The sequence below is a fragment of the Scyliorhinus canicula genome, chromosome 18, assembly GCF_902713615.1.
Source record: "Scyliorhinus canicula chromosome 18, sScyCan1.1, whole genome shotgun sequence".
NCBI classification, from domain to species: Eukaryota; Metazoa; Chordata; class Chondrichthyes; order Carcharhiniformes; family Scyliorhinidae; genus Scyliorhinus; species Scyliorhinus canicula.
This window is the reverse complement of record NC_052163.1, coordinates 33,646,678-33,670,576: the sequence shown is the minus strand read 5'-3', so window position 1 is coordinate 33,670,576 and position 23,899 is coordinate 33,646,678. Positions and strand designations below refer to the sequence as shown.

General features: G+C 40.0%; 1 protein-coding gene across 3 annotated transcripts in view; it reads right to left on the bottom strand.

The window, feature by feature from the left end:
• stx8 (syntaxin 8) overlaps positions 1-23,899 on the bottom strand; it is a 180,361-nt gene that overhangs the window by 130,502 nt on the left and 25,960 nt on the right. For all 3 annotated transcript variants that reach the window (XM_038776794.1, XM_038776795.1, XM_038776793.1), the window contains exons 3-6: positions 20,359-20,453; positions 19,355-19,465; positions 8,331-8,455; positions 4,780-4,872 (exon numbers count right to left, since the gene is read on the bottom strand). In XM_038776794.1, the coding sequence (XP_038632722.1) occupies positions 4,780-4,872; positions 8,331-8,455; positions 19,355-19,465; positions 20,359-20,453 (424 nt within the window). The remainder of the gene's footprint in view (positions 1-4,779; positions 4,873-8,330; positions 8,456-19,354; positions 19,466-20,358; positions 20,454-23,899) is intronic.

Here is a 23,899-nt window from a genome sequence, read left to right as displayed (position 1 = left end):
AAACGGAGTTCTAACTTTGTTGAAAAGGAATACAGGCAGAAATCAAGTAAACAAAGTTCTTAAAAATATCTACACTGGTGTATGTAACGAGTATAATTAATAATAATAATTAAGATGCAGTTCTTGTCACTTGGATTCAAACTGCTCATTAAATTTATTTTGGCATAAATCGTGTTCAAACAAAATTAATAGTGCACAGAAAAGCTCATGATTGAATATTTTCATTTTTAAAACAAATCTTATGTCTAGCAAAAAGAAATATTATATTTTCCACCTGTTGATAGATAATAAACAGGTGAAAATCCAGACTCTGGTCAGTAGGTGGAGAATAAAATCACACCATAGTTATTCTGCGCAATGTTGATGGTGCAGTCGTCTGGAATAGCAACATCACTGAAACACTGACCCTAGGACTTCACTTTTTAATTGACCTTTTACTGTTTCTTTCAATGAGCACTGCAATATTGTTTTTCCTTATTAAAATGACCCTAAACAATTGTGCATCATGGTGTGATTTTATTATTCATGTTATGGTATATGAACATGTAATAGCAAAACATTATTAGGACTAATGAGAATGAAAAAATATGTCATCTTATAATTATGCAATAAATAATATATCTTGAATCCACTAATTTTCTGTGATTAATCACCAAATTGAATTTTTATCCCATTGTATATTGTGGAAGTGACAATATTAGGATTTCAAAGGCTCAAATTAGAGAACTATAGTCATGTTTTTCTCCAAGTTTATTTTTATTTTTGCAGCAATTCTCCAATCTTATTCCTTACTTTTAAAAAAGTGTTGAGAATGCACAGTAAGACGGTAGCAAATAGTCTGATAAATAGGAGAGATCTTTCAGTACGTGGTTGTCAGGAGGACACCGATTGGTTTCACAGTGCTGGGCAAATAGTTTTGCAAGCACTGCAAGGCCTTTGGGAATGGCAGGAGGGGTATTCTGAGATCTGGAAATTGTGGGAGGGTCACAGTGGGATGGCAGAGCACAAGAAGGGGATCCCGGGTTTGATGTAATTGAAAAGGTGTATTGCGGATCGGGACGAATTGGTGTCATGAGATATGGGGGAATTGGAAGGGAGTGCCAAGAGTTTGACAGCACTGAGAATTGTGCTTTGAGTATCTGTGAGTAATGGGAGAATGGTAGGACTTGGACAGAGCATGCTGAAGTCCAGCATCATTGGGTAAGGGGAGGGAAGTAGACTACTGAGTAAAAAGGCTACTGGGGGCATCGTGAAGATTGGGGGCATTGCTAAGGGACCTGGGCTGCACAAGAATTAGGACTGTGGAGATAGTTTCCTCCTCAATCCACAGAAACATATCTGGGGAAGGAAGGTCTGAGAGGGGCTGGTTTAGCACAGTGGGCTAAACAGTTGTCTTGTAATGCAGAACAAGGCCAGCAGCGCGGGTTCAACTCCCGTACCAGCCTCCCCGAACAGGCGGCGGAATGTGGCGACTAGGGGCTTTTCACAGTAACTTCATTGAAGCCTACATGTGACAATAAGCGAATATTATTATTATTTGACAATGTCGCAAGACATAAATTGCACCCACTTCCCCAAGAAATCTTTCTGGATGACAAAGCTGGCTTCAGTGCTGAAGTGAAGAAGAATTCTTCCCTCTTGAACGCTCACAAAGTGGCATGCAACTACATTAAACATTATCTGCACATAAGTACTTTGTTGCCTGCGAAGCACTTTGGGAAAAGCCCAAATTCATGAAAGGACCTAGCGTCTAAGTTTTTCTTTTTTCTTTCAACTGGACCACAGTCAATCCACAACAGCGTCACCTAATGGCAGAACAGATTGCCAGCTGAGGAACCACTGTTTCTCGGGATGTTTGCATGCAGAATAAGTGCCTGCATAGGGATTTTGAATTATGAATGTTTAAAAAAAAAAAATTTTAAATGCCCAATTCTTTTTTCCCCCCAATTATAGGGCAATTTAGCGTGGCCAATTCATATTCAGGGGCTGGTTTAGCACAAAGGTAAAGAGCTGGCTTTTAAAGCAGGCCAAGGAAGGCCAGCAGCACAGTTCAATTCCCGTACCAGCCTCCCCGAACAGGCACCGGAATGTGACGACTAGGGGCTTTTCACAGTAACTTCATTTGAAGCCTACTTGTGACAATAAGCGATTTTAATTTCATTTCATTTTCATATATCCTACACATCTTTGGGTTGTAGGGTGAAACACGCAGACATGGGGAGAATATGCAAATTCCACACACACATAATGAGCTGGCGTCGGGATCGAACCCCGATCCTTGGTGCTGTGAGGCAGCAGTGCTAACCGCTGTGCCACCGTGCCGCCCTTGAATTATGAATGTTGGCATAAAAGATGAGATACAAATTTCTGACCAAGTAAGTTTTTTGGAAACAATGTATACATTTCAATCATTGAATAATATTTAACATATAAATATTTTTATCATCACACACAGTTGTAAGCTTGATGTTCTTAAAAACTTTAAGAATGCCATTATCAAGCCCGACATAAATTCCGCTACCTGGGGATCCAAATAGCCCATGACTGGAAAGGGATCCACAAATGGAACCTCACCAGCCTGACGGAGGAAGTTAAAAAGGACCTGCAAAGATGGAACACACTCCCGCTCTCCCTCGCGGGGAGAGTTCAGACGATCAAAATGAACGTACTGCCCAGGTTCCTCTTCCTGTTTAGATCCATTCCGATCTACATCCCCAAGGCCTTTTTCAAAGCGCTGGACAAACTCATCATGGCGTTCGTATGGGGGGGTAAAAATGCTAGGATCCCAAAGAAGGTCTTACAAAAAACAAAAACCAGGGGAGGGTTAGCCCTCCCGAATCTACAATTCTACCACTGGGCAGCAACAGCCGAGCGAGTAAGGGGATGGATCCAGGAGCCAGAAGCTGAGTGGGTGCGTGCGGAGGAGGCCTCCTGCATGGGAACCTCCCTCCGGGCCCTCGCCACGGCAGCACTCCCATCCCCACCCAAAAAACACTCCAGCAGCCCAGTGGTGACAGCCACCCTCCAATCCTGGAACCAACTGCGGCAGCAACTTGGCCTGACCAAAATGTCGAACAGGGCTCCCATCTGCAACAACCATAGGTTCAAACCAGCACTGACCGACGCCACCTTCAAAAGGTGGAGGCAGGACGGGGGGACACTGACAGTCAGGGACCTATACACGGACGACAGGATCGCAACACTGGACGAACTGACAGAGAAATTTCAGCTAGCTGGGGGGAACGAGCTACGGTACCTGCAGCTCAAAAACTTCCTACGAAAGGAGACAAGGACGTACCCACAACCGCCACGACAGACACTACTGGAAGACCTACTGGACGCAAGTATCCTAGAGAAAGGGAACTGTAGTGACATGTATGACCGACTGGTAGATAGGGACGACACCGTACTGGACGCAACAAGGAGGAAATGGGAGGACGACCTGGGGATGGAGATCGGGTGGGGACTCTGGAGCGAAGCACTGCATAGGGTCAACTCCACCTCCACGTGCGCAAGGCTCAGCCTGACGCAACTAAAAGTGGTACATAGAGCCCACTTAACAAGAACCCGTATGAGTAGGTTCTTCCCGGAGGTGGAAGACAGATGTGAACGGTGCCAAAGAGGCCCGGCCAACCACGCCCACATGTTCTGGTCCTGCCCCAGACTCGTGGAGTACTGGACAGCCTTCTTCGAGGTAATGTCCAAAGTGGTGGGAGTGAGGGTGGAGCCATGCCCGATAGTGGCGGTCTTCGGGGTTTCAGAACAGCCAGATCTATTCCTGGGGAGGAGGGCGGATGCCCTTGCCTTTGCCTCCCTGATCGCCCGCCGTAGAATCCTGTTTGGCTGGCGGTCAGCAGCACCGCCCAGAGCTGCGGACTGGCTGTCCGACCTCTCGGAATCTCTCCAAATGGAGAAAATCAAATTTGCCATCCGAGGGTCGGACGACGGCTTCCACAGAACGTGGGAGCCATTCATGCGACTGTTCCGGGACCTATTTGTGGCCAATGTACAAGAGGAAGAATAGTCGGGGGAAGGTAGCGGGAGGGGGGGGGGGGGCTACAGGTTCGTTACGGGGGTTCGATGGCTAGCTAAGGCCCAAAACCAAGCTAAATAAACATGTTGAGGGGGGGGGGGGGGGGGGGCGCAGTTACTACTACGAAGATGCTTACCTGTAAATATGTGTGTTAATTTTTGCGTGTTTGTTTTTGTTTGTTTTTTTTTTTCTCTCTCCTAACAATTTGTAATTTGTTCAATATAAAATACGAAAACTGAATAAAAACATTTATAAAAAAAAAAAAAAGAATGCCATTATAAACTTTTCTGAGCACCCTCTACCTTTCACATGAACAGGGCTATTTATGCATGTAGGTGTAGCATTCTAGAATTCCAGCATGCTGTGCTACTCAGTGATAAGTCCCTGGAAGATGTCTATGACTCTTAATACAGTATGCTTCCAAATTCAGTCTTAAATGCAGAGACTGGTAGCTATTCCATAAAAAGGAAAGGAACTCAGAAAATTGGATACAACACATTCGAGGCCCTTCTTGTGAACTTCATGGAGAAGATTTCCAGAAAAATCCATGGCATGATGAGACAATGAACAGGTGTTTTAAAAACAATATATTGCATTCTTACTTTTGATACAATGACAACAGACATCATGAATGATAAAACACAACAAGAATGAACTGACTAGAAAGGCAAGCTGGACAGAGTTATCGTACAAGATACATGTTAGAACACTAATAAATACAATCTTTTGCAATAGAAGTGTCTTACCGCTTTGTTCCTCTAATTCATTTCCAATATCTTGACCCATTTGTTTTTGTCTGGCTAACACGGTTGCCAAAGCATCCAAACCAGCATCTTGCTCTGAATTTAGAAAATAGCACACTAAAAGTCAAGTAAATTATCAACAAGGAAATTGATTGAACATTTTATTTCCTAATATTCCGCTGAGTGCTTGGTCTTTTTCGTATTTAACAGCTTTAACAAAAAAATAAAAGTAGAAATTTTAGTTTTTACTTATTCTTGGCCTCCCACACCTAGAACTGTAAAGGCAGTCAACATAGGGGCTGGATTAGCACAGTGGGCTAAACAGCTGGCTTGTAATGCAGAACAATGCCAGCAGCGCGGGTTAGATTCCCGTACAGGTCTCCCCGAACAGGTGGCGGAATGTGGCGACTAGGGGCTTTTCACAGTAACTTCATTGAAGCCTACGTGTGACAGTAAGTGATTATTATTGTTATTACAGATTCACGGTCCAGGTCACTTGTTCTCTAATCTTTTGCGAAATATGACATGTCATGATAGAGCAGGTCTTCTCTCTGCCCTGCACAGCTCTGGGACCCAGAGACTGTCCTGAAATACTATGTTTAATGATCAATCTGGAGGTAATAACATTAAAAAATACCCCAGCTCTGGCACGCAAACTTTGTAAATTCTGCAATCCAAGGCAGAAAACAGAAGATAATTTACACTTAATGCATTGATAACTATCAATACTGTCTTGGTTTAACACTTTCAAAGTATACATCTGATAGAAATTGTGTAGCCATGGCTATTCGAAGTGATATGACTTTTAATTAAAATTCAATAACAAATAATTTGTTTAAAAATAAATGGGGAATATTCATGTTTCATTCCATTGCATCAGCGTCTCAAAACTGACACCCTGGGACTAAAGTCATGCTGGATTTGAGACACTGTACTCGACCAGAATTCTGAAAGTTAGAATTTTTCTGAAGAGGTTTGGTACAACTGTGTGGTTTGCTAGGTCATTTCAGAGAGCAATTAAGAGTCAACCACATTGTCGTTGGTCTGGAGCCATACCATATGAGAACAGTAGATTTCCTTCCTTAAAAGGCATTAGTGAACCAGATGGGAATAGCTTTCAATTTCAGATTTATTAACCAACTGAGTGTATTAGCTAATTGAACTTAAATTCCACCAACTCCCATGGTGGGATTTGAACTTGTATTCCCTGGGCCTCTGGATTACAAATGCTGTGGCATTATAACTATGCCACCGATCCCGGAGGATAAGGGCAGAAGATGCATACGAACAGCACAACCTTCAAGTTCTTCTCCAAGCCCACACCGTGCTGACTTGGAATTATGACACTGTCAGATCAAAACCCTGAACCTCCCTTCTTAACAGCACTGTGAGTGTGCCCACACCAGATGGACTGTAGCAGTTCAAGAGGGCAACTCACTGCCACCTTTTCAAGGGTAATTAGGGATGGACAACAAATGATCGCCTTGCCAACAATGCCTGCATCCCATGAAAGAATAAAAAAAGGGTTCTTCACAATTCTCCACATGTATTGTGTTTTGGACTACATTGATCATGGTTTTCCTTGGTATACATTTTGGCTATATCGTTTCACTTGGTATTTCATATTAAAGACAGGCTTGATGGTGCAATTTGAATTCAATAAAAGTCTGGAATTGGAAGTCTAGTGATGGCCATGAAACCGTTGGCAATTGTCGTAAAAACCCATCTGGTTCACTAATGTCCTTTAAGGAAGGAAATCTGCCATCCTTACCTGGTCTTGCCCACGTGTGACTCCAGATCCACAGCATTGTGGTTGACTCTTAACTGCCCTTTGAAACAGTCCAAGCCACGCAGTTCAACAGCAATTAGGAACGGGCAATAAATGCTGGCCCAGCTAATGATGTCCACATTCCATGTAGAATTTTAAAAAGAGATGCAGCTGGTATAATTATTGAAAAAACTACTACTGCACGAAGCCTCTTCACATTTATTAGCCACACTGCCAGTAAACCTTCAAATGGACATCTCCTACAACAATGCAATCCAAACTGTAAACAACACTGAACAAGAGGGACAAACTAAAGAACTTAGACGGATAAAATTTCGGATAACGGGTCATTGACAACTGCATGGTTGTGAATAATTGTGTAACTCCACTCAAAGTACCACTGTAACACCAGTTTGACCTGAATGTAGCAAACGTTGGCAGACCAACTTAAATTACCTGCCCCACACTAGCTTGAAATCCAAGTACAGCATAGTTCTACACATGCTTATTTAAACACAAGCACAGAATTGTACAGTATCCAACTGTGACTAATATTTAATGCGAGTAAAATTCCATTCATTTTTAACATTAAAATTTTAAATATGGTCCTGTAGAGTGCCGGAACGCATTTTAAGACTTTAATTTTGATATATTCAAGTCGGTTGAAGGTATGCTGCAATTGGTGTGGGACCAAAGCACTGAGACTACCTCAATTACTCTTAGTCCCAACATTAAATTCCAAACTGACATTAGGCTGCAGTTGTACTGTATATTTTGGATTACTGGGCACTATAAATTTTTCTAATGGTCATAACCAGCTCAATTGTTTCATGTATCTACTTAGATGCAAGGCACTTGCACCTACCAGGTAATACAATCCAAATGCATTAGGTCGATGGAAGTCAAATTGGTCAGCTTCTTTGGAACCAGCTGCTATTGAGTAAGCAGTTACTACAGTATGTCAGTATTGAGATCTGCAACAGCTCATCATCATGAATGACTTCATTATTCTTGCAAATGAGTCAAATAGTCTGGAAACTAATTTTCCAAATGGTTTCCTTCAATTGTAATTAGTTTACCTAGAGCAGAAGAAAACCTAAATCGGCTCTGGTAGTTATGAGCAATTATTCTTCTTGGCATACATAGATTTTGCTTTGCATAGTCATGCAGTGACATGTCTACTAAATTAATTTAGAACTCAAGTCAATTCAAAACGCGTAACATTTTGCTATGTATTTATAGTTTACAATCAATATGTGGCTTGAAAGTATGATTGTACAAATTTAATTTAATAATGGATGAAGGAAAAATCATTGTCTTGTACTAATCAATCATGTGTTTCCATGGCCTTATTACTTTCAAAAATAAGAACACAGGTATTGATTCTATAATTATAACAGGAATCAGAAAATGAGTTTTAAATAAATACCATTTTCCCAGTATTAGTAGGATAGTTTATAATTGAACTTAATGTTAATTGTTTAAAACTTATTATCATTTATATTCTTCATTATAGTGCTTGATTTATTGTATTGGACAGCAAAATTGAAAGTAAAAGCCATAAAACATTCAAATTATTGCCTAGATGTATTCTGCTATAAGGTTTACAGTTTCAAAACTCTCTTTCTTTAGGATGTCTTTCCAGTTAAAATTAATGGAGAAGTCCATGCTTATGAATGTCCTTAATAACAGTAACCAAATACGCAAAGGGGCATGGTACATTTTCAGAGCTTTCAAGCGAAACATTCATTATATGAACATGACCTTCCATGAAGATGGGCTTTACCTTGTATGATCCTCTGTTGCTGTTGTTTGATTTCACAAAAATCCAGCCCCTTAGTCTCCTCTGACTCTTCCGCTAACCAAGGATTGGCAGGGCCAGTCCTTTGATCCGCAGTCATAAGACTAGACCTGAAAATCAAATCCAGTTTCAATTAAAGTTTGATTAATTATTTTAACTATCAGCATGGTGGCGCAGTGAGAAAATGTAACCTCACGGTAGCATGGTGGTTAGCATCAATGCTTCACAGCTCCAGGGTCCCAGGTTCGATTCCCGGCTGGGTCACTGTCTGTGTGGAGTCTGCACGTCCTCCCCGTGTGTGCGTGGGTTTCCTCCGGGTGCTCCGGTTTCCTCCCACAGTCCAAAGATGTGCGGGTTAGGTGGATTGGCCATGCTAAATTGCCCGTAGTGTAAGGTTAATGGGGGGATTGTTGGGTTACGGGTATACAGGTTACGTGGGTTTAAGTAGGGTGATCATTGCTCGGCACAACATCGAGGGCCGAAGGGCCTGTTCTGTGCTGTACTGTTCTATGTTCTAAGGAGAATACGAGGACAAACTGCAAAATAGCAAGAAGCAACCAGTTTGTAAATCAAACACTGTTGGTCAATTAATAGATCCAATAGTAATTTCAACTAAGGTATCATCGAATTAATTAACCTAATTTGGCTAAACAAAGAAAACCTGGTCACTAATTAATCATGCTAAGGGTTTTTAACTTATTAAGCAATCAAAAGTGAATCAAGATTCACTGGCAGTAATAGTAGGTATTGTAGAACAATGCATTCAAACAAATATGCTTTAAATTATCCAAAGGGTACTAATAATTTTTAGTGAATGACCTACTTTGGAAATTGAGCTTGTTGACCTGCTCATTCCTGCCCAGCAAAGCTGTTGCTCCTCACTCTGAATGAGCTTGAGCTTTACACGGAGTCTGCACGTCCTCCCCGTGTGTGCGTGGGTTTCCTCCGGGTGCTCCGGTTTCCTCCCACAGCCCAAAGATGTGCGGGTTAGGTGGATTGGCCATGCTAAATTGGCCGTAGTGTCCTAAAAAAGTAAGGTGGTTGGGGGGGGGGGGGGGGGGGGGGGGGGGGGGGGGGGGGGAGGAATGTTGGGTTACGGGTATAGGGTAGATACGTGGGTTTGAGTAGGGTGATCATTGCTCGGCACAACATCGAGGGCCGAAGGGCCTGTTCTGTGCTGTACTGTTCTATGTTCTATTACCAAATGGTCTTAGTTCAAACACACACATCTTCACAGTTTATTATGTACAAAGATTTATAGTGCTTACAAAAAAGAATTTTAACCTCTATCTGTAGCGAAGCCTAGTGGCAATGGAAGCAGAAATTTCCCAGTAACTCAGTCAGCGAATCAATGACTTCTGCTGGTTGTTTATGAATGCAATAACATACCCATAGGCTAGCTAAATGCGAGTATTCACAGCAACTGCAGAATGTGGAAAATGGCTTCTCTGCGATTCATCACAGGCAGACACAGCAAGCAGAATTAGGCTTAATATTTAAAGCAGTTGCCTGTACAAGCGGAATTTGAATATGATGTCCATGCATTACCCAGTGCACAGAAATTTAACGCTACATCACAGCAGAGAGATTTTTTTTCAAACAAGCTTTACTTCATTTTCTGCATTTTGCATTACCACTTGGCATTTCAACAGAAATAAAAAAGGAAAGGCAAAATCCAAAATACACAAACTATGAGCAATTTGAAATGCTGGCAAACATGCATGGTTCCTTGCTCCAGTATGGGTACCATAAATCTTAACAATATTTAGTCAATTTCAAGTTAAGGACTACATCCGATAATAAAAGCAATTAGCAGCAATCTGCATCACTGTCTATATCCGAACAACCTGCTACAAATCCATCGAAAATCACAACAAATATCACCTGATAACAGTAATCCTTATGACATGTTTGGTAACTCTTCTGTAGTAAACACCATTGTACTTCCTTTTTACTCTCTGATCTTACGACGCTTTGCTTTAGTGGTGTAAAGATTAAAGCTTATCCAATTAGCCGCCCGCTGATTTTGCCATGTTAATCACCTAAATCTTTGGAATGGTCACAGAGCAGTGGAGTGTGCAGATGATTTCTGATTTTTTTTGTGATCAGCTTTAACTAATTATAAGGCTTTGAGATTTTCTCAAATAGAAAAGACGAAAGGAATGGAATCAGAGAGCTGTGTCGCTGCCTAATAACCAGAGGCTAATCTTGCATGAACTATTGTTTCACTGCAAATTCTTTCCAGGAAAAAAACGTTCCAAGCGCCTCTGATAACTCAACCGCAGCTTTTTCTGATACAGGCCACACACATTAAGATTCACTGCTCTTTACCGGACAAAAGACAACAAGGGTGCATCACAACTACCTGATCATACGGCTACATTTGGCATAATTACAAAATGGAATTCTTTAGAAAGGTCGCACTACATAAAAATTGTGAATAGCTAGTTTAAGTAAAAATAGGCAAAAATAAGCAACAGCTTTTAGCAAACAGATATAAGCTCAGTGAACAGTAGTAAAATGTAAACTATGAGTCATTATATCACCTCTCGAACTTGCTGATTTTCACAACAGTTGATGCTATATTTGTGATTATTTGAACAAAGGGTTCCACTGAATGAAATATTCGAGGTTCTGCCAAACCTTAAGCAAAATGAATTAATCTCCTAAAGTTCAATTTATTAGTTTAACTTTTGACAGATTTCCAGTTGTTCACCACATTCAGGGACAAACTCCAGATAAATCTTCAAATTCGTGAACTCTGTTTGGCTGCTAAGTTTGGCTGTATTTCTCCAGTTGTCTGTTACTACTGCATAAATTACACAGCACATTAAATAAACAATTCAACCACTTATTAATAATACAGCATCCTTAGCTGAAAGCTGTGTAGGTTCAGGATAAGCATAATTATCCTTCACAATGGTCACTCGATAACAATCTGCAAAGGGATCTCTTCTTGATTAGGCATCAACACAGATGAACAGTCAATCTTAATCAGCAAACAGGATAATAATAATCATCTTTATTAGTGTCACAAGCAGGCTTACATTAACGCTGCAATGAAGTTACTGTCAAAATCCCCTATCGCCACACTATGGCGCTTGTTCGGGTACACAGAGGGAGAATTCAGAATGCCCAATTCACCTAATCTCGTTTTTCGGGACTTGTGGGAGGAAACCAGAGCACCCAAAGGAAACACACGCAGACACGGGGAGAATGTGCAGACTCCGCAGGGATAATACTGTAATGTACTGACTTGAAAATTAAATATTTCACTTATGTCATTTTCAGGACAATAACAGAGACCTTTACTGATTCCAGGTCCATAAGGGTTAACCAATCAAGGCACTGCTACAATAAGGTTAGACCACTTGAATAACTCACTAATATACCATGAAACTAGCTCAGTAAAAACTATTGACCGAGTAGTACGATTGGTTAGATCCAGATCTTTCACCTCAGGGATGTGGGCTCAATCTCAGCCCAGAATGTAGGGATAAGTTTCTTTGCCTTCTTATTTGTAAGGGTAACTGTGAAATGAGTTTGGACAATGTTAATTCAGTCCACATGGGTTTCCGGCACAAAACTGCTCCCTATTTCAGCTAATTGGCCAACACATTTACACAACTGCATGGTTGATAAGACACTTTGGTGCAGTAGGAGGGGTTCATCTGACTAAGGGTCTCAGGCCAATTAGAGGGGCAGAGTATCTTTACTCTGCATCTAAACATATGACATCTGATGTGGAGGTTTTTGATACCAAGACTGGGTATATGAAATTAAAAGTGCTTCATTCATATTTATGAGCATAAAAATAGTTACTATTAACAACCAAGGACTTTTTAAAGAAATACTAATCTGTTGCAATTATAACTTGTTTAAACAAAGCTACCATACAATGACTATTTCTAGTCACTCATACACACTAATCCGTTACTCTAAAATGCTCTTCGTCATTGAACTGGAAGAACTCAGATGCTGCAAGTCCTATTCCACTTTCTTGAAAGTGTGAACATAAACCTTTGTGAACATAAGGGGAAAAGATTTCCCTCGTGCATGTGGAACAAAGTCAAACAAGTTCTTTATAAATACATTATTATTTTGTTGACGTAAATGTCCAAAGCAATTCTTCCCTTAATTCAGCATGACATCCAATGCAGCACTTCTTTCTTATCCTTCTGTCACTAACACAATCAAGAATACTTGAGTTGTTAAATGTCACAACATTCTCATATCTCAATAATCATTCAATAAAAACAACCAACAATTCTTGCTACATGCTCAGATAGAAGAGGGGTGAGTAACAATATGTATATCCATTTTTATAAATTAAAAGCACCTGTCATTAACAATACTGATGGTTGTCACGTTGTCCCCGTGTCTGCGTGGGTCTCACCCACACAACCCAAAGATGTGCAGGGTAGGTGGATTGGCCATGCTAAATTGCCCCTTAATTGGAAAAAAAAGGAATTGGGTTCTTTAAAATGCAAAATAACCATCAGTACTTTTTATTTGTTTTTTAAATAAATGTAAAAGTTAATAGCTAGAAAGGGTATTTAACATTAGCTGGAAGGTTAATTTGAATTATTAGGTTTATCCTGTTTGGCTGTTCTCTATGTCAAACACAGGCCATTCCTCATCAGCTTGCCTTCAAATTTAGCTGAAATGTTTTCACTGTGAAAAAGTGAACTATATTTGGGATTCAAGGAATATTTTGAAAAAACTTTGAAAATTGCATGAACACAGAACATGAAGTATTTGATGAATTTAGTTTGTTCATGGAAATTTATGTTCCTTACAATAGGATTGAAGGGAAGGTTGTTGGTGGGTATCTGCTGAAAGCGCTTGCGAACAGGTCAAAGGGAGCATCACTGGTAGTGTTTGCTCCATTTTCCTTCAAGGTTGCTGGAATCTGTTTCCCATCACTGTCCCGCATCACCCTCCAAATATGTCCCCAGTCCCTCCCTGCCTTTCCCAAGCCTTCCTTGACCACATACTCTACCCCCCAACCAAGACTAAGCAACCAAATTCCTGATTCCAGGTTTGCCCTACTACTGTTTACAATTCCCAAGATTGCCACCCCAATGCTTGCAGAACTTAGGATCCTCCATTTCCAAAGCTCTTAGTTTCCATCTGTCCTCTCCTAGTGATCTTTACATCTAATTGTCACAGTTCCCTAAACGTTGTTTGCATTGCTTCTATATCCCACAACATCCTACCTGGTGCCCTCAGATGCAATGACTTTCCCTTCTCAGTGCTTCCAAATTGTAGTGTGGCCCCAATGGTAAATCAGCATCTCTTATAACACTGCCTGGTGTGACATCTCTGTTATTATAAAGCTTATAACTTAACAAGAGCAACACCATGGCAGGAAAATTTGTGTACCTCTCCCATACCAAAATGTGTCCACTTCCTGTATACAAACATTACTTCATATTGTAATTTTTAGTCACACTTGTTAACGTTTTGCAATATAGATTCCCATTTCCATATTTATAATTGAGGTCACCCACCAATGGAAAAATAATAAAATTATAAAAACTTGCAGAATTACTCACTTCCTGTCTGGTACAATTCGAACAGTTTAAAACATGCAGAATTACTTGCTTCCTGTCTGGTACAATTCGGACAGTTTAATTCAAACTGCTATGTCATATTTTAAAAATTATAAACAAAACATAGGCAGACATTTGCAAGTATAGAAAAGTATTTCACAACAGAAAGCTCTTCAAGAGAACTCGGGTTTGTGCCTCCAGCCTTCAGAGCAACTCACCTTTGAATGAATTCACATAGCGTTGATTTACAAGTAGTCTTCTATGACTTTCAAAGAACACATATTTAGTAGTGGGACAATACACTGTGCTTGATCTGGTATAATGTTTTTCTCGTCATAACAGAGCACATTCTTTGATTTAACAAGATCAGCATCATGGGAGATTAGGTGACAAAAAGAGCCCGTAACTTCCAGCGGAGTGGCAATTGAGTCAAATTGCCACTCTACTCGCAGTTTCTTACCTTGAATTCCAGCTGCTCCTCGCTTGCTTGATCTTCCGACTCAGGCCAGACAAGGTGCAGCACCCTCCAGTCAAAGGAAGCTTAGTTGCGGGTAAGTAAGCCATGCGCCCTTTTTTATGGCACTTGGCTGTAAACCAGCGAAGTTTAAAAGTCTTTGATTTTGGGGGACTGAGTCAAAGAGCTGAGAGTTAGATCTGGACGTAGGGATGAGTCCAGTGTGGGTTTCGGGGGGCGTCCCAGGAGGTCATGGCTATAGTTATCCAGAAGTTAGAGGTGGCTTTAATTTTTCTGTTGATGTAACACAGCTGGAAACATCTGTAGTTTGGGATTTCACATTTTCAGATGGTTCCAAGTGCAGGGAAATTGTCCTCAGAAGTTTGAACTACCCAAGCAATAGCTGTGCAATCCCGACTTGGGAACCTCTGGGATGATTCGCCAGCACATCTGGGTTACCTCCCAGATACAGTGCCCCGGAGCTTGAAGGTGTATTTAGAGCATGTCAATCACATGTCAAATGTTGCATTTCATCAGTACCTAATTGGTTGATATATCATTTACATAAAGTATGCTCAGTTAGAAGTGAAGTAATTAAAAATAAAATCAACAAATATTAAGGAGGAATAAAATTTACCAGCTTGGCTGTTGTCTTCATGTTTTACGAAGCAAAAGCTTCAGATAATGGGATCAAAAATACATATACTCCTGGTGAGGTCTCACCAAGGCTCGAGACAACTGCAGCAAGACATATTTGCTCCTGTACTCAAATTCCTTTGCGATGAAGGCCAACATACTATTTGCCTTCCTATAATTGCTAACCCACATGTTAACTTTTTGTGACTCAGTTTGGATTTGGATCAGTATGGATTTGATTATCTTTATATAAAAACAAGATATAATATGAATTTTTTAACTTTATCTGAAGCAAAAGACATGACAAATCATGTAAATATATTCAATATTCTGCAAATTCAGGTTAGATAAGTTCACTTGCAATGATCCTCTTCACCTCCTCCTTACATCAGTGTAAAGTCTGATTCACTATGAGGTATACCCCAGCAGAACTGTCAGTTATGTAAAACGAGTTCCAATTTAGCACGAGAGCTTTATATATTGTAACGCTTCAAGTACCTTAATATTTATACAATTATCTAGAGTTCACTGAAAATACTGCTGTCCATATCCTATCCCACATCTCGTTTTCTTCATCAATTACTCCATGGTTGCCGATCTACACTGGTCCCCAAAGCCCCAAATGTAAAATTCTCATTTTCATGTTTCCTCACCTCTATCTTTCTCTAAAATCCCCCTCCAGGCCTATAATTATAAGAACTCTGCATTCCCCACTTACTTCATTCTACTTATGGCAGCCAGGCATACGGATGTCTAGGCCAGAGCTTCTCAACTGAGGATCCATGAGATGGTTTCAAGGCATCCTCTGAAACATATCATTTTGTATGCAGGGCAAAGATTATCGCCAATTTAAGAAAAAAGCTTAAACCAGATGATCATTCCAAGTGCAAGCCTCATTCCATGGAACTATAGAATTCCTACAGTGCAGAAGGAGGTCATTCAGCTATTCGAGTATGCATCGACCCTCTGAAAGGGCACCCTACCCAGGCCACTTCCCCACCCTACCCCTGTAATCCCATCTAACCTGCTAAGGGGCAATTTAGCTTGGCCAATCCACTTAAACGGCACATCTTTGGACTGTGGAAGGAAATCGGAACACTCGGAGGAAATCCACGCAGACAGAGGGAGAAAGTGCAAACTCCACACAGTTGCCCAAGCTTGGAATTGAAGACGGGTGAGGCAGCAGTACGAGCCATTGCACCAACATGCCGTCCCCAACTGAAATAATCTCCATATGAGTGGCCAGTTTTTGCCCATTGAGAAGTCCTGAGGAAATGAATTGGCCGCAGCACTTGTAACTCAAAATGATGGAGGCGTATTTTGTTTGTCGATCTGCCATATGTAAGTGGGTTAGCTTGAACACCCATCAGAGTGGCAGAGATAGGCATCTGTTAAGGCTGATCAGATCACCAGATTCACACTGATAAAAAGCAGTGTTTAATCAGGGGTCTCAGATAGCAAAAGGGAAGATTCTAAAAACAATGGAGGAAAACCACTGAGAAACATATTTCTGTTATTCAATTTGTATGTGTGCTGTAAGACAATTCGGCACGAACCATTCTTGTGGATCTTTATAACATGAGATTGAAATTGTGTCAATTCGTGTTTACTTAGGAGCGTTTTTCTTCTGTTGATTAATAGCTTGCTAAAATAGGAATGAAGCTGCATCAACTCATTTGAATTTCACATTAGTGTTGGCTGACTTTGAGCACAAAATAAAAAGATGTAATCTACTCCATGAATCACAATGTTTATTTACATACATGCTCATAAATAAGTTAATGTAGGACAACAAGGATAAGTAGCAAACAGTTGTTATCTTTCTTTCAAAAAGCTAGGCATTATTGGATAATATCCAAACAGCCAGTTTACTATTCCAAATCTATAATCATAATGACTGGGCGAAACATATGATGGCCCATTGAAATCTCTATTTATATGCAGAGGATTTCAGAAAAATAACTTTATAACTACTTTGCACACATTTTTTTAGCACTCCAACTCAGAGTTTGAAGAATTTTGCAGTCAAGCATGAAGTCCATGACCACAACATCCATACCACATTCACAATTTCCAGAGACAAGAGAACTGGAGAGTACATTAAACGTCAGTATAGCTCAATAGGAGTCTGTGGCAATAGGTTGTGGGTTAAGCCCTACTCACGACTTAAGCAAATAATATACACAAACACTTTTTACAGCTCTGAGGGAGTGCTGCATTGTCTGAGGCACCTTCTTTCGGAGTTGTTAACCTGGGGTTACAACTGTTTTTACAAGTGATCATTAAAGACCCCATGTACTATTTGAAGATGGCAGCAATAACTCTCCTGGCTAGCCTTTCTCTCCTTCAACACCACGATAAAAAGATATTTCTGGACCTAGTTGCTGGAAAACTGCCCGTTGCATTTGCATAATTACGTAGAATTAATAACACAGAATGAAGTCATTCAATCTGACACATCTACGTCAGACTATATGCTCCATTTGAGCATCCTCCCACCTCAATTCATTTCAACCTATCAACATATTGTCATGACCAAAATTTGTGGTTTTTCTTACTCTCCGTGACCTATGTATCTTGTCTGTGAGGCGTGTGTATTGTCTTATCATCAGAATTGCCTGGATGAGTGCAGCTCCAACAACACTCAAAAGCTCGACACCATCCAGGACAAAGCAGCCCGCTTGATTGTTCTCCCTTCCACATTCAAACCCTCCACCACCGATGAACCGTGACAGCCGTGTGTACCATCCACAAGATGCACTGCAGTAACTCACCAAAGTTCCATAGATGGCAACTTCCAAACCCACGACCACTACCATCTAGAAGGACAAGAGCAGTAGATGCCTGGGAACCCCACCACCTGTACATTTCCGTCCACGTTACTCACCAACCTGTCTTGGAAATATATCGCCATTCCTTTACTGTTGCTGGGGCAACATCCGGGAACTCCCTCCCTTACAGCACGGTGGGTGTACCTACACCTCAAGGATTGCAGCGGTTCAAGAACGCAACTTACCATCACCTTCTGAAGGGCAACTAGGGATGGGCAATAAATGCTGGCCTAACCAGCGAAACCCACATCCCCTAAATAAATGTTCTAAAAGTTGCTATCCCAATTTAAATAATTCCAGCAGCAAGCGTATTTTGTGAGTTTTAAAAATGAAGAATGGTACTTATTATCATCTTTACCCTGGAGGTTTAAAAAATGCAACGTTGCACTCACTCAACTCATCCACACTATCACTTTGATACAGATGATGAAAAAACAATATGATTACAAGATAAACTCAGTATCTTTTTTGTGGCAGGCCAGTCATCTCTTAGACTAGGTGATGTTTTTAGTTTAAGAGAAGGACTGGTAAGCAGAGGATTCTCAATAGGCACTTAGGCCTCTTGTAGTTTAATTTCCAGCAAGTTGTTTCTCAGATGAATTTGGAAGTCAGAACAGGCTGGGAGCCTCTTTCTCACACTTTCAAGGTATTGCTGATAATTAACATGGCTGCTTAGTTAACTGCATCTGGTTTAATGTTTTTTTGGTAGTGACTCTGTCTCTGCAGAGATCATTCTTGCTGTTTTAAAAACAGGCAACCAACATGGTTGACTCATGTGACCTGTTACAAGTCCAAAGCTCTTTGCCAAATAAGGTGGATGGTCAGGTCAATAAATGTTCTGTTTTTGTTATTTGACACTTTGAAATTTATCCAGTCTGGATTCAGATGAGGAACCATCAGAATATAATGGGAGGCCAATGGGGACCCATTCACATTATCTAATACACATCGAGTTGCAGTGTGTCTTTTGTTCATGGTGAACCACAAAGATGAGTCGCCTGGAGTGCTGTAGTCCTTCTGTTAATGTTCCATCCTTAAACAAAGGGATGTGCAAATTTCCAGGGTGGTTGTAAATGTCCATATTTAATCAGGTATTTGACTAAGTTTCAGGACCTGGAGCTGATACTATTACCAAAGGCCAAATGATTTGCAGCAACATTTTAACATTCTGTTTTGTTCAAATTTTTGAAGTGTTGACTGAAAGTTCATAATATACTGCAAAATGACAACATCCTTCTATTCCTTGCTCTCTCATTGAGCTATATATTCTCCTTAAATCCATCTATGCTATTCACCTTAATGACTCCATGTGGAAGCAGGTTCCACATCCTAACCACTCTCTGAGCAGCAAGCAACAATAACTTCAACTGTAATTCATAGGCTGTTAAGTGGTTTGGGATGTTCTGAGCACATGAGTGGCATTACATAAATTCTAAATCTTCTTTTGATTTCATTCTGAACCAAAGCACTGGTCCCTCTACTTGAACTGAAAATAAATGTTCAAATTAAAAGAAAATTCAATGCAAATCATACCTCATCAGATCAGGCTCTGTGCCATCTTTCTTGAAGGATGCTTGAAGTTGCCGCTCTTTCGTTAACAAATTGTCCACTAAATTTTGACGTCGGTCTGCTTCAAACTGTGTGCTGAACATGAATTATTAAAGAATTTACTTTACTTCAAAGCCTGTATCTCTCTTTATAAAGACAAGGATCCCATTTTGAAAACAGCCATCTCACTTGTCCTGCTCTTTCAAAGATTTGTGTACATATATCCCACAGGTCTTTCCGTTCCGACACCCTCTTAAGTTTAAATGTTGTACTGTGCTGGTTACATGCCCTTCAATTAATGATCAGGATTCTTGTGGCAAGTTTTGAATGTGAACAATGCACTATTAGCAGAGTTTCTCTTTGAGCATGTTAATTTTGTACTCATGTCCTCTAGTTCTGCTTTAAATAACATGGTAATTTTTAATTTGAAATATCTGTATACATCCCATTACATTGTTTTAATAAAAATGAAAGCTAAAACTCAAGCCAATGCACACATCAACAGCACAATGTCAGTTTGCCATGTCTCCTGTGCTTCTCAAGCGCATTTTTCCTATCAGTTATTTTTATATCAACCCACAAACTTAGTTTCGTATTTTAGCTTTATTTGTAAGTTTCCTTAAAGGGATTAGATTTCAACTCGCATGACATATATAAAATTCACTAACTTTCCCAGAGCTTTCTGCCAGCATAAAAGTAAAGACTGCTAGAAAGCATTAGCTTCAATTCCTGCACTCTAAAAACAAGACAGAGACAGTGCACTGCTTTTACGTCTCACTACATTTTTCACAGCATTTTAAGCAACTTTTTTGGTAAAATATCTACACACGTTATTCAGTCACGATCTTTTGCCACTCCTTCAATAAGTGACAGTGGTCATTACATATTTAATGCATGAAATATATCTATTTCAGTTCAACTAATCTTTAACATCATGTAACAAGCCGGACACCCACAGCCATGAAAAAGAATAGGTTTTGAAAGGATACATTTGCCGTGTTGACAAACTTCTCAGCAAAGAATCCTTCAGCTGACTAATCTGTTCTTCAAGCCTCTGCAGAGATGTCCGAATTGTCATATTCAGCTGAAATGGGGGAGAAAAGGACAAAGTAAAATATTAACTTCAACTCCACATTTTAAAACCATTCATCAATACTTCAACAAACACAATCATGTAAAAACAACAGAATATCTGAAAGAAACCTTCAATCAAACCTCGAGTCTTTTGAGCTAAAACATTCAATCTCTCAGTATTTTTTGCCATTTGGCACCTACCAACTAGGAGACCAAAATAAACAAACAAGAAATTTGAATAATCTTTTCAAAATTTAAAGAACCTACACAGCTAGCCAATGCATGCTCAACCTTTCAACTCTTACAGATTTTTTTTGGCAATCAGTAACAAATGATCTCAACATTAATAACCCATCCCCCATTGACTCACAATAGAAGTGCAAATGGGCAGAGATGACATCTTTGCCCAGGCAGAATAACATTCATGTACATATACTCCTATCTTTCCCACAGCAAAAACAAAGTAATCAAGTTAAACACCTAATAAATCAAGTGCCTTCAATCTAAAATCAGAATTTGAGCAAATAAATCAATTTAAGCGGCACATGTAAAATAACTTAAGACACATCATCAAGATGCAATATTCCAGATGAAAATACAAAACTTTTCACTTTATGATGCAACAATTCATCTCCAAAAAATTCAATACATTCAAATCAACAAACTATATATGTATATACTATACATACTTCTTTTTTGATGCATGCTTTTGAGACAAATCAAATATTTTGTGGTTCTTCAATTTGGAAGTTAAACTAAATTTCACTAAAATAACTAAAAGTTAGCAATTTGGAGAACAAAAGCTCACTTCAGAAAAAAATTAAAAATGGAAAGTATTGTACATGATCATCAAGAGTTTAAATGTCCTCTTAACAGGAACAACAGCATATATTATGTAGCGTGTCTCAGGAGTAGTAGAGAATAACTTTTGTGATCATCTAAATAATGTATACAAAATTACTTGAGTTTAGGATGTAGAGCGCCTTCAGAATTAGAAGCAAGTTAAATTGAAAATGGATGGTAACTCCATCAGTTAATAAAAAAAAGTTAAAATTAAAATGGAAGGTAACTGCATCATCAATATTAACAAAGGCAAATCATTACTCGTTCACTTCCTTTGGTTTTCAATTTTTCTTCTCCATAAATTATCCGTTAGTTATTAAATGGATAGCTACTTTCCCCCTTGAATGGTGTCGCACCACCACTTGTTATGAAGTTATACTGACCCCTGGTGTATTTCCTGAATTCAGAATAAAGTTTTTTGATCTTTGTTATCTGTTTCCCAGTTTACAATTTTTCTCCTATTGCTGTAACATTAATTAAATACTATTTTTTCAGGATCATTTAAAAAAGACTTTTCCCTAAAGCTTTTATCTATTTACCAGGTGTCCTGCTATATGTTTAAAGCTCATGACAGAAAAATCAAAATTTTGCACACATGTAAACATCTACTTTCATACCACAAATTTCTGTCCCAAACAGTGGAACATAAAATAAGGCCAGATTTTGCTGTGGCAGGACATTTAATGGCTTTGGTGGGAAAAAAATGTTCTGCGTTAAGTGGCATAAAGTGGCAACAGCACATCGAGGGATCTCAGAACTGAGTAAACATGGCACAAACACAGCACCTCCTTAAGGAATGAGATTTAAGGATTGGGAAACGAGCAGCAAAAGGGCTGAAAAGAAGAATGAATTAAAGGAATTTAGCAAATTTCAATCAAATCAGGTACAGAAGAAGAAATAAATGTAATGTTGCAACAGTAGAGGACCATAGGCTGCCTCAGCCGGTACGGGAATTGAACCAGCACTGGTTGGTGTCACTCCACTTCACGAACCAGACATCCAGCCAACTGAGCTAACCAGCAAGGAACACTGACATGGAATACAGTTAATTATGACTTTAAAGGATACAAGGAACCTTTCTAATGTATTTTCTAGCCTCATTTAAAATGAGAGTGAGCACACTAGCACCTCATAGCCAGTCATCCACGAGCATTCGGACTTGGTGTCTTGCAAAAACTCTCACAGTACACGGAACTGTTTTTTAAATTTTCTACCTTCCAAGGGGGAACAGTGAATACGTTCATAATGACGATGAATCCACAGTGTGTAATTACTTCTGTTCACTTATTCTTTGCCTGTTTAATAAATTATTTGGTAATTTACGTCCTAAGCCACCGATCCAGTTGAAGTTTTATTTTGTTTGTTTCCTAAATAAATTAGTCAAAATTCAGGAAGGTGATAAACGTTTCGGTTGGTTCCAACTACAAATAACCTAAATATTGCAGATAGAAATACAGTTTGGGTGCTGGGAGCAAGGGCTCATTTAAATCCAAGAAAAACAATAGGATAAAAACATCAAACTGTAGTAATTGGAATGATTTACACACCCATAATTAATTTGCCCAAAGAAGTTTAAATAAAAAGGTTTTCAGTGCAAGACCGTCTACCTGTTTCTGAGCAGGTAATCACCATTTTCTTATTGTATCCTAAACTGGTGCGGCACGATGGCACTGCTGCCTCACAGCACCAGGGACCTGGGTTCAATTTCAATCTTGGGTGACTGTTTGTGTGGAGTTTGCACTTGCTCCCCGTGTCTGCGTGGGTTTCCTCCAGGTGGTCCGGTTTCCTCCCACAGTCCAAAAAGGTGCAGGTTCGGCGGATTGGCCATGCTAAATTGCCCCTTAGTGTCCAAAAAGGTTAGGTGGGGTTACTGGGATAGGGTCGGGGAATGGGCCTAGGTAGGGTACTCTTTCCAAGGGTCGGTGCAGACTCGTTGGGTTGAATGGCCTCCTTCTGCACTGTAGAGATTCTATGATTGAGATTCTATGAAACTAAATCACAACTTGAATTGTTAAATTAAATAGTTATTAGGGTCATAGGTGCAGGAGTAAGCCATTCAGTCCCTCGAGCCTGCTCCTGCTACCTTAGGGAGGCATGGTGGCACAGTGGTTAGCCCTGCTGCCTCACAGCACCAAGGTCCAATTCCGGCCTTGGACGACTGTGTGGAGTTTGTACATTCTTCCAATGTCTGCGTGGGTTTCTTCCGGTGCTCCAGTTTCCTCCCACAGCCCAAAGATGCACAGGTTTGGTGGGGTTGCGGGGATAGGGTGGGCCAATATTGCTCCTGACCACTCGCTTTCCCTTCATGCAACTAAAAAAACTTATTGATTTTGATGTCCCTTGCAAGTTTCCTTTCATTATCCCTTTTAGTAGCTCTTACAAGCTCCTTTGTGGCCCTTTGCTGATCTTTGTATCTTTCCCATTCAGTCGGATCTGTACTGTTTCTTTGCATATTTGGAAGCCCTTTCATCTAGTTTTATGCTGTCCTTTATCTCGTTTGTTGTCTTCTCATCCTTATTTATGGCCAAAACACAAAGACAGACTTTTTCAGTTTTTAAAAAATAAATTTTAAAATAAATAACCTAATAAATCAAGTGCCTTCAATCTAAAATC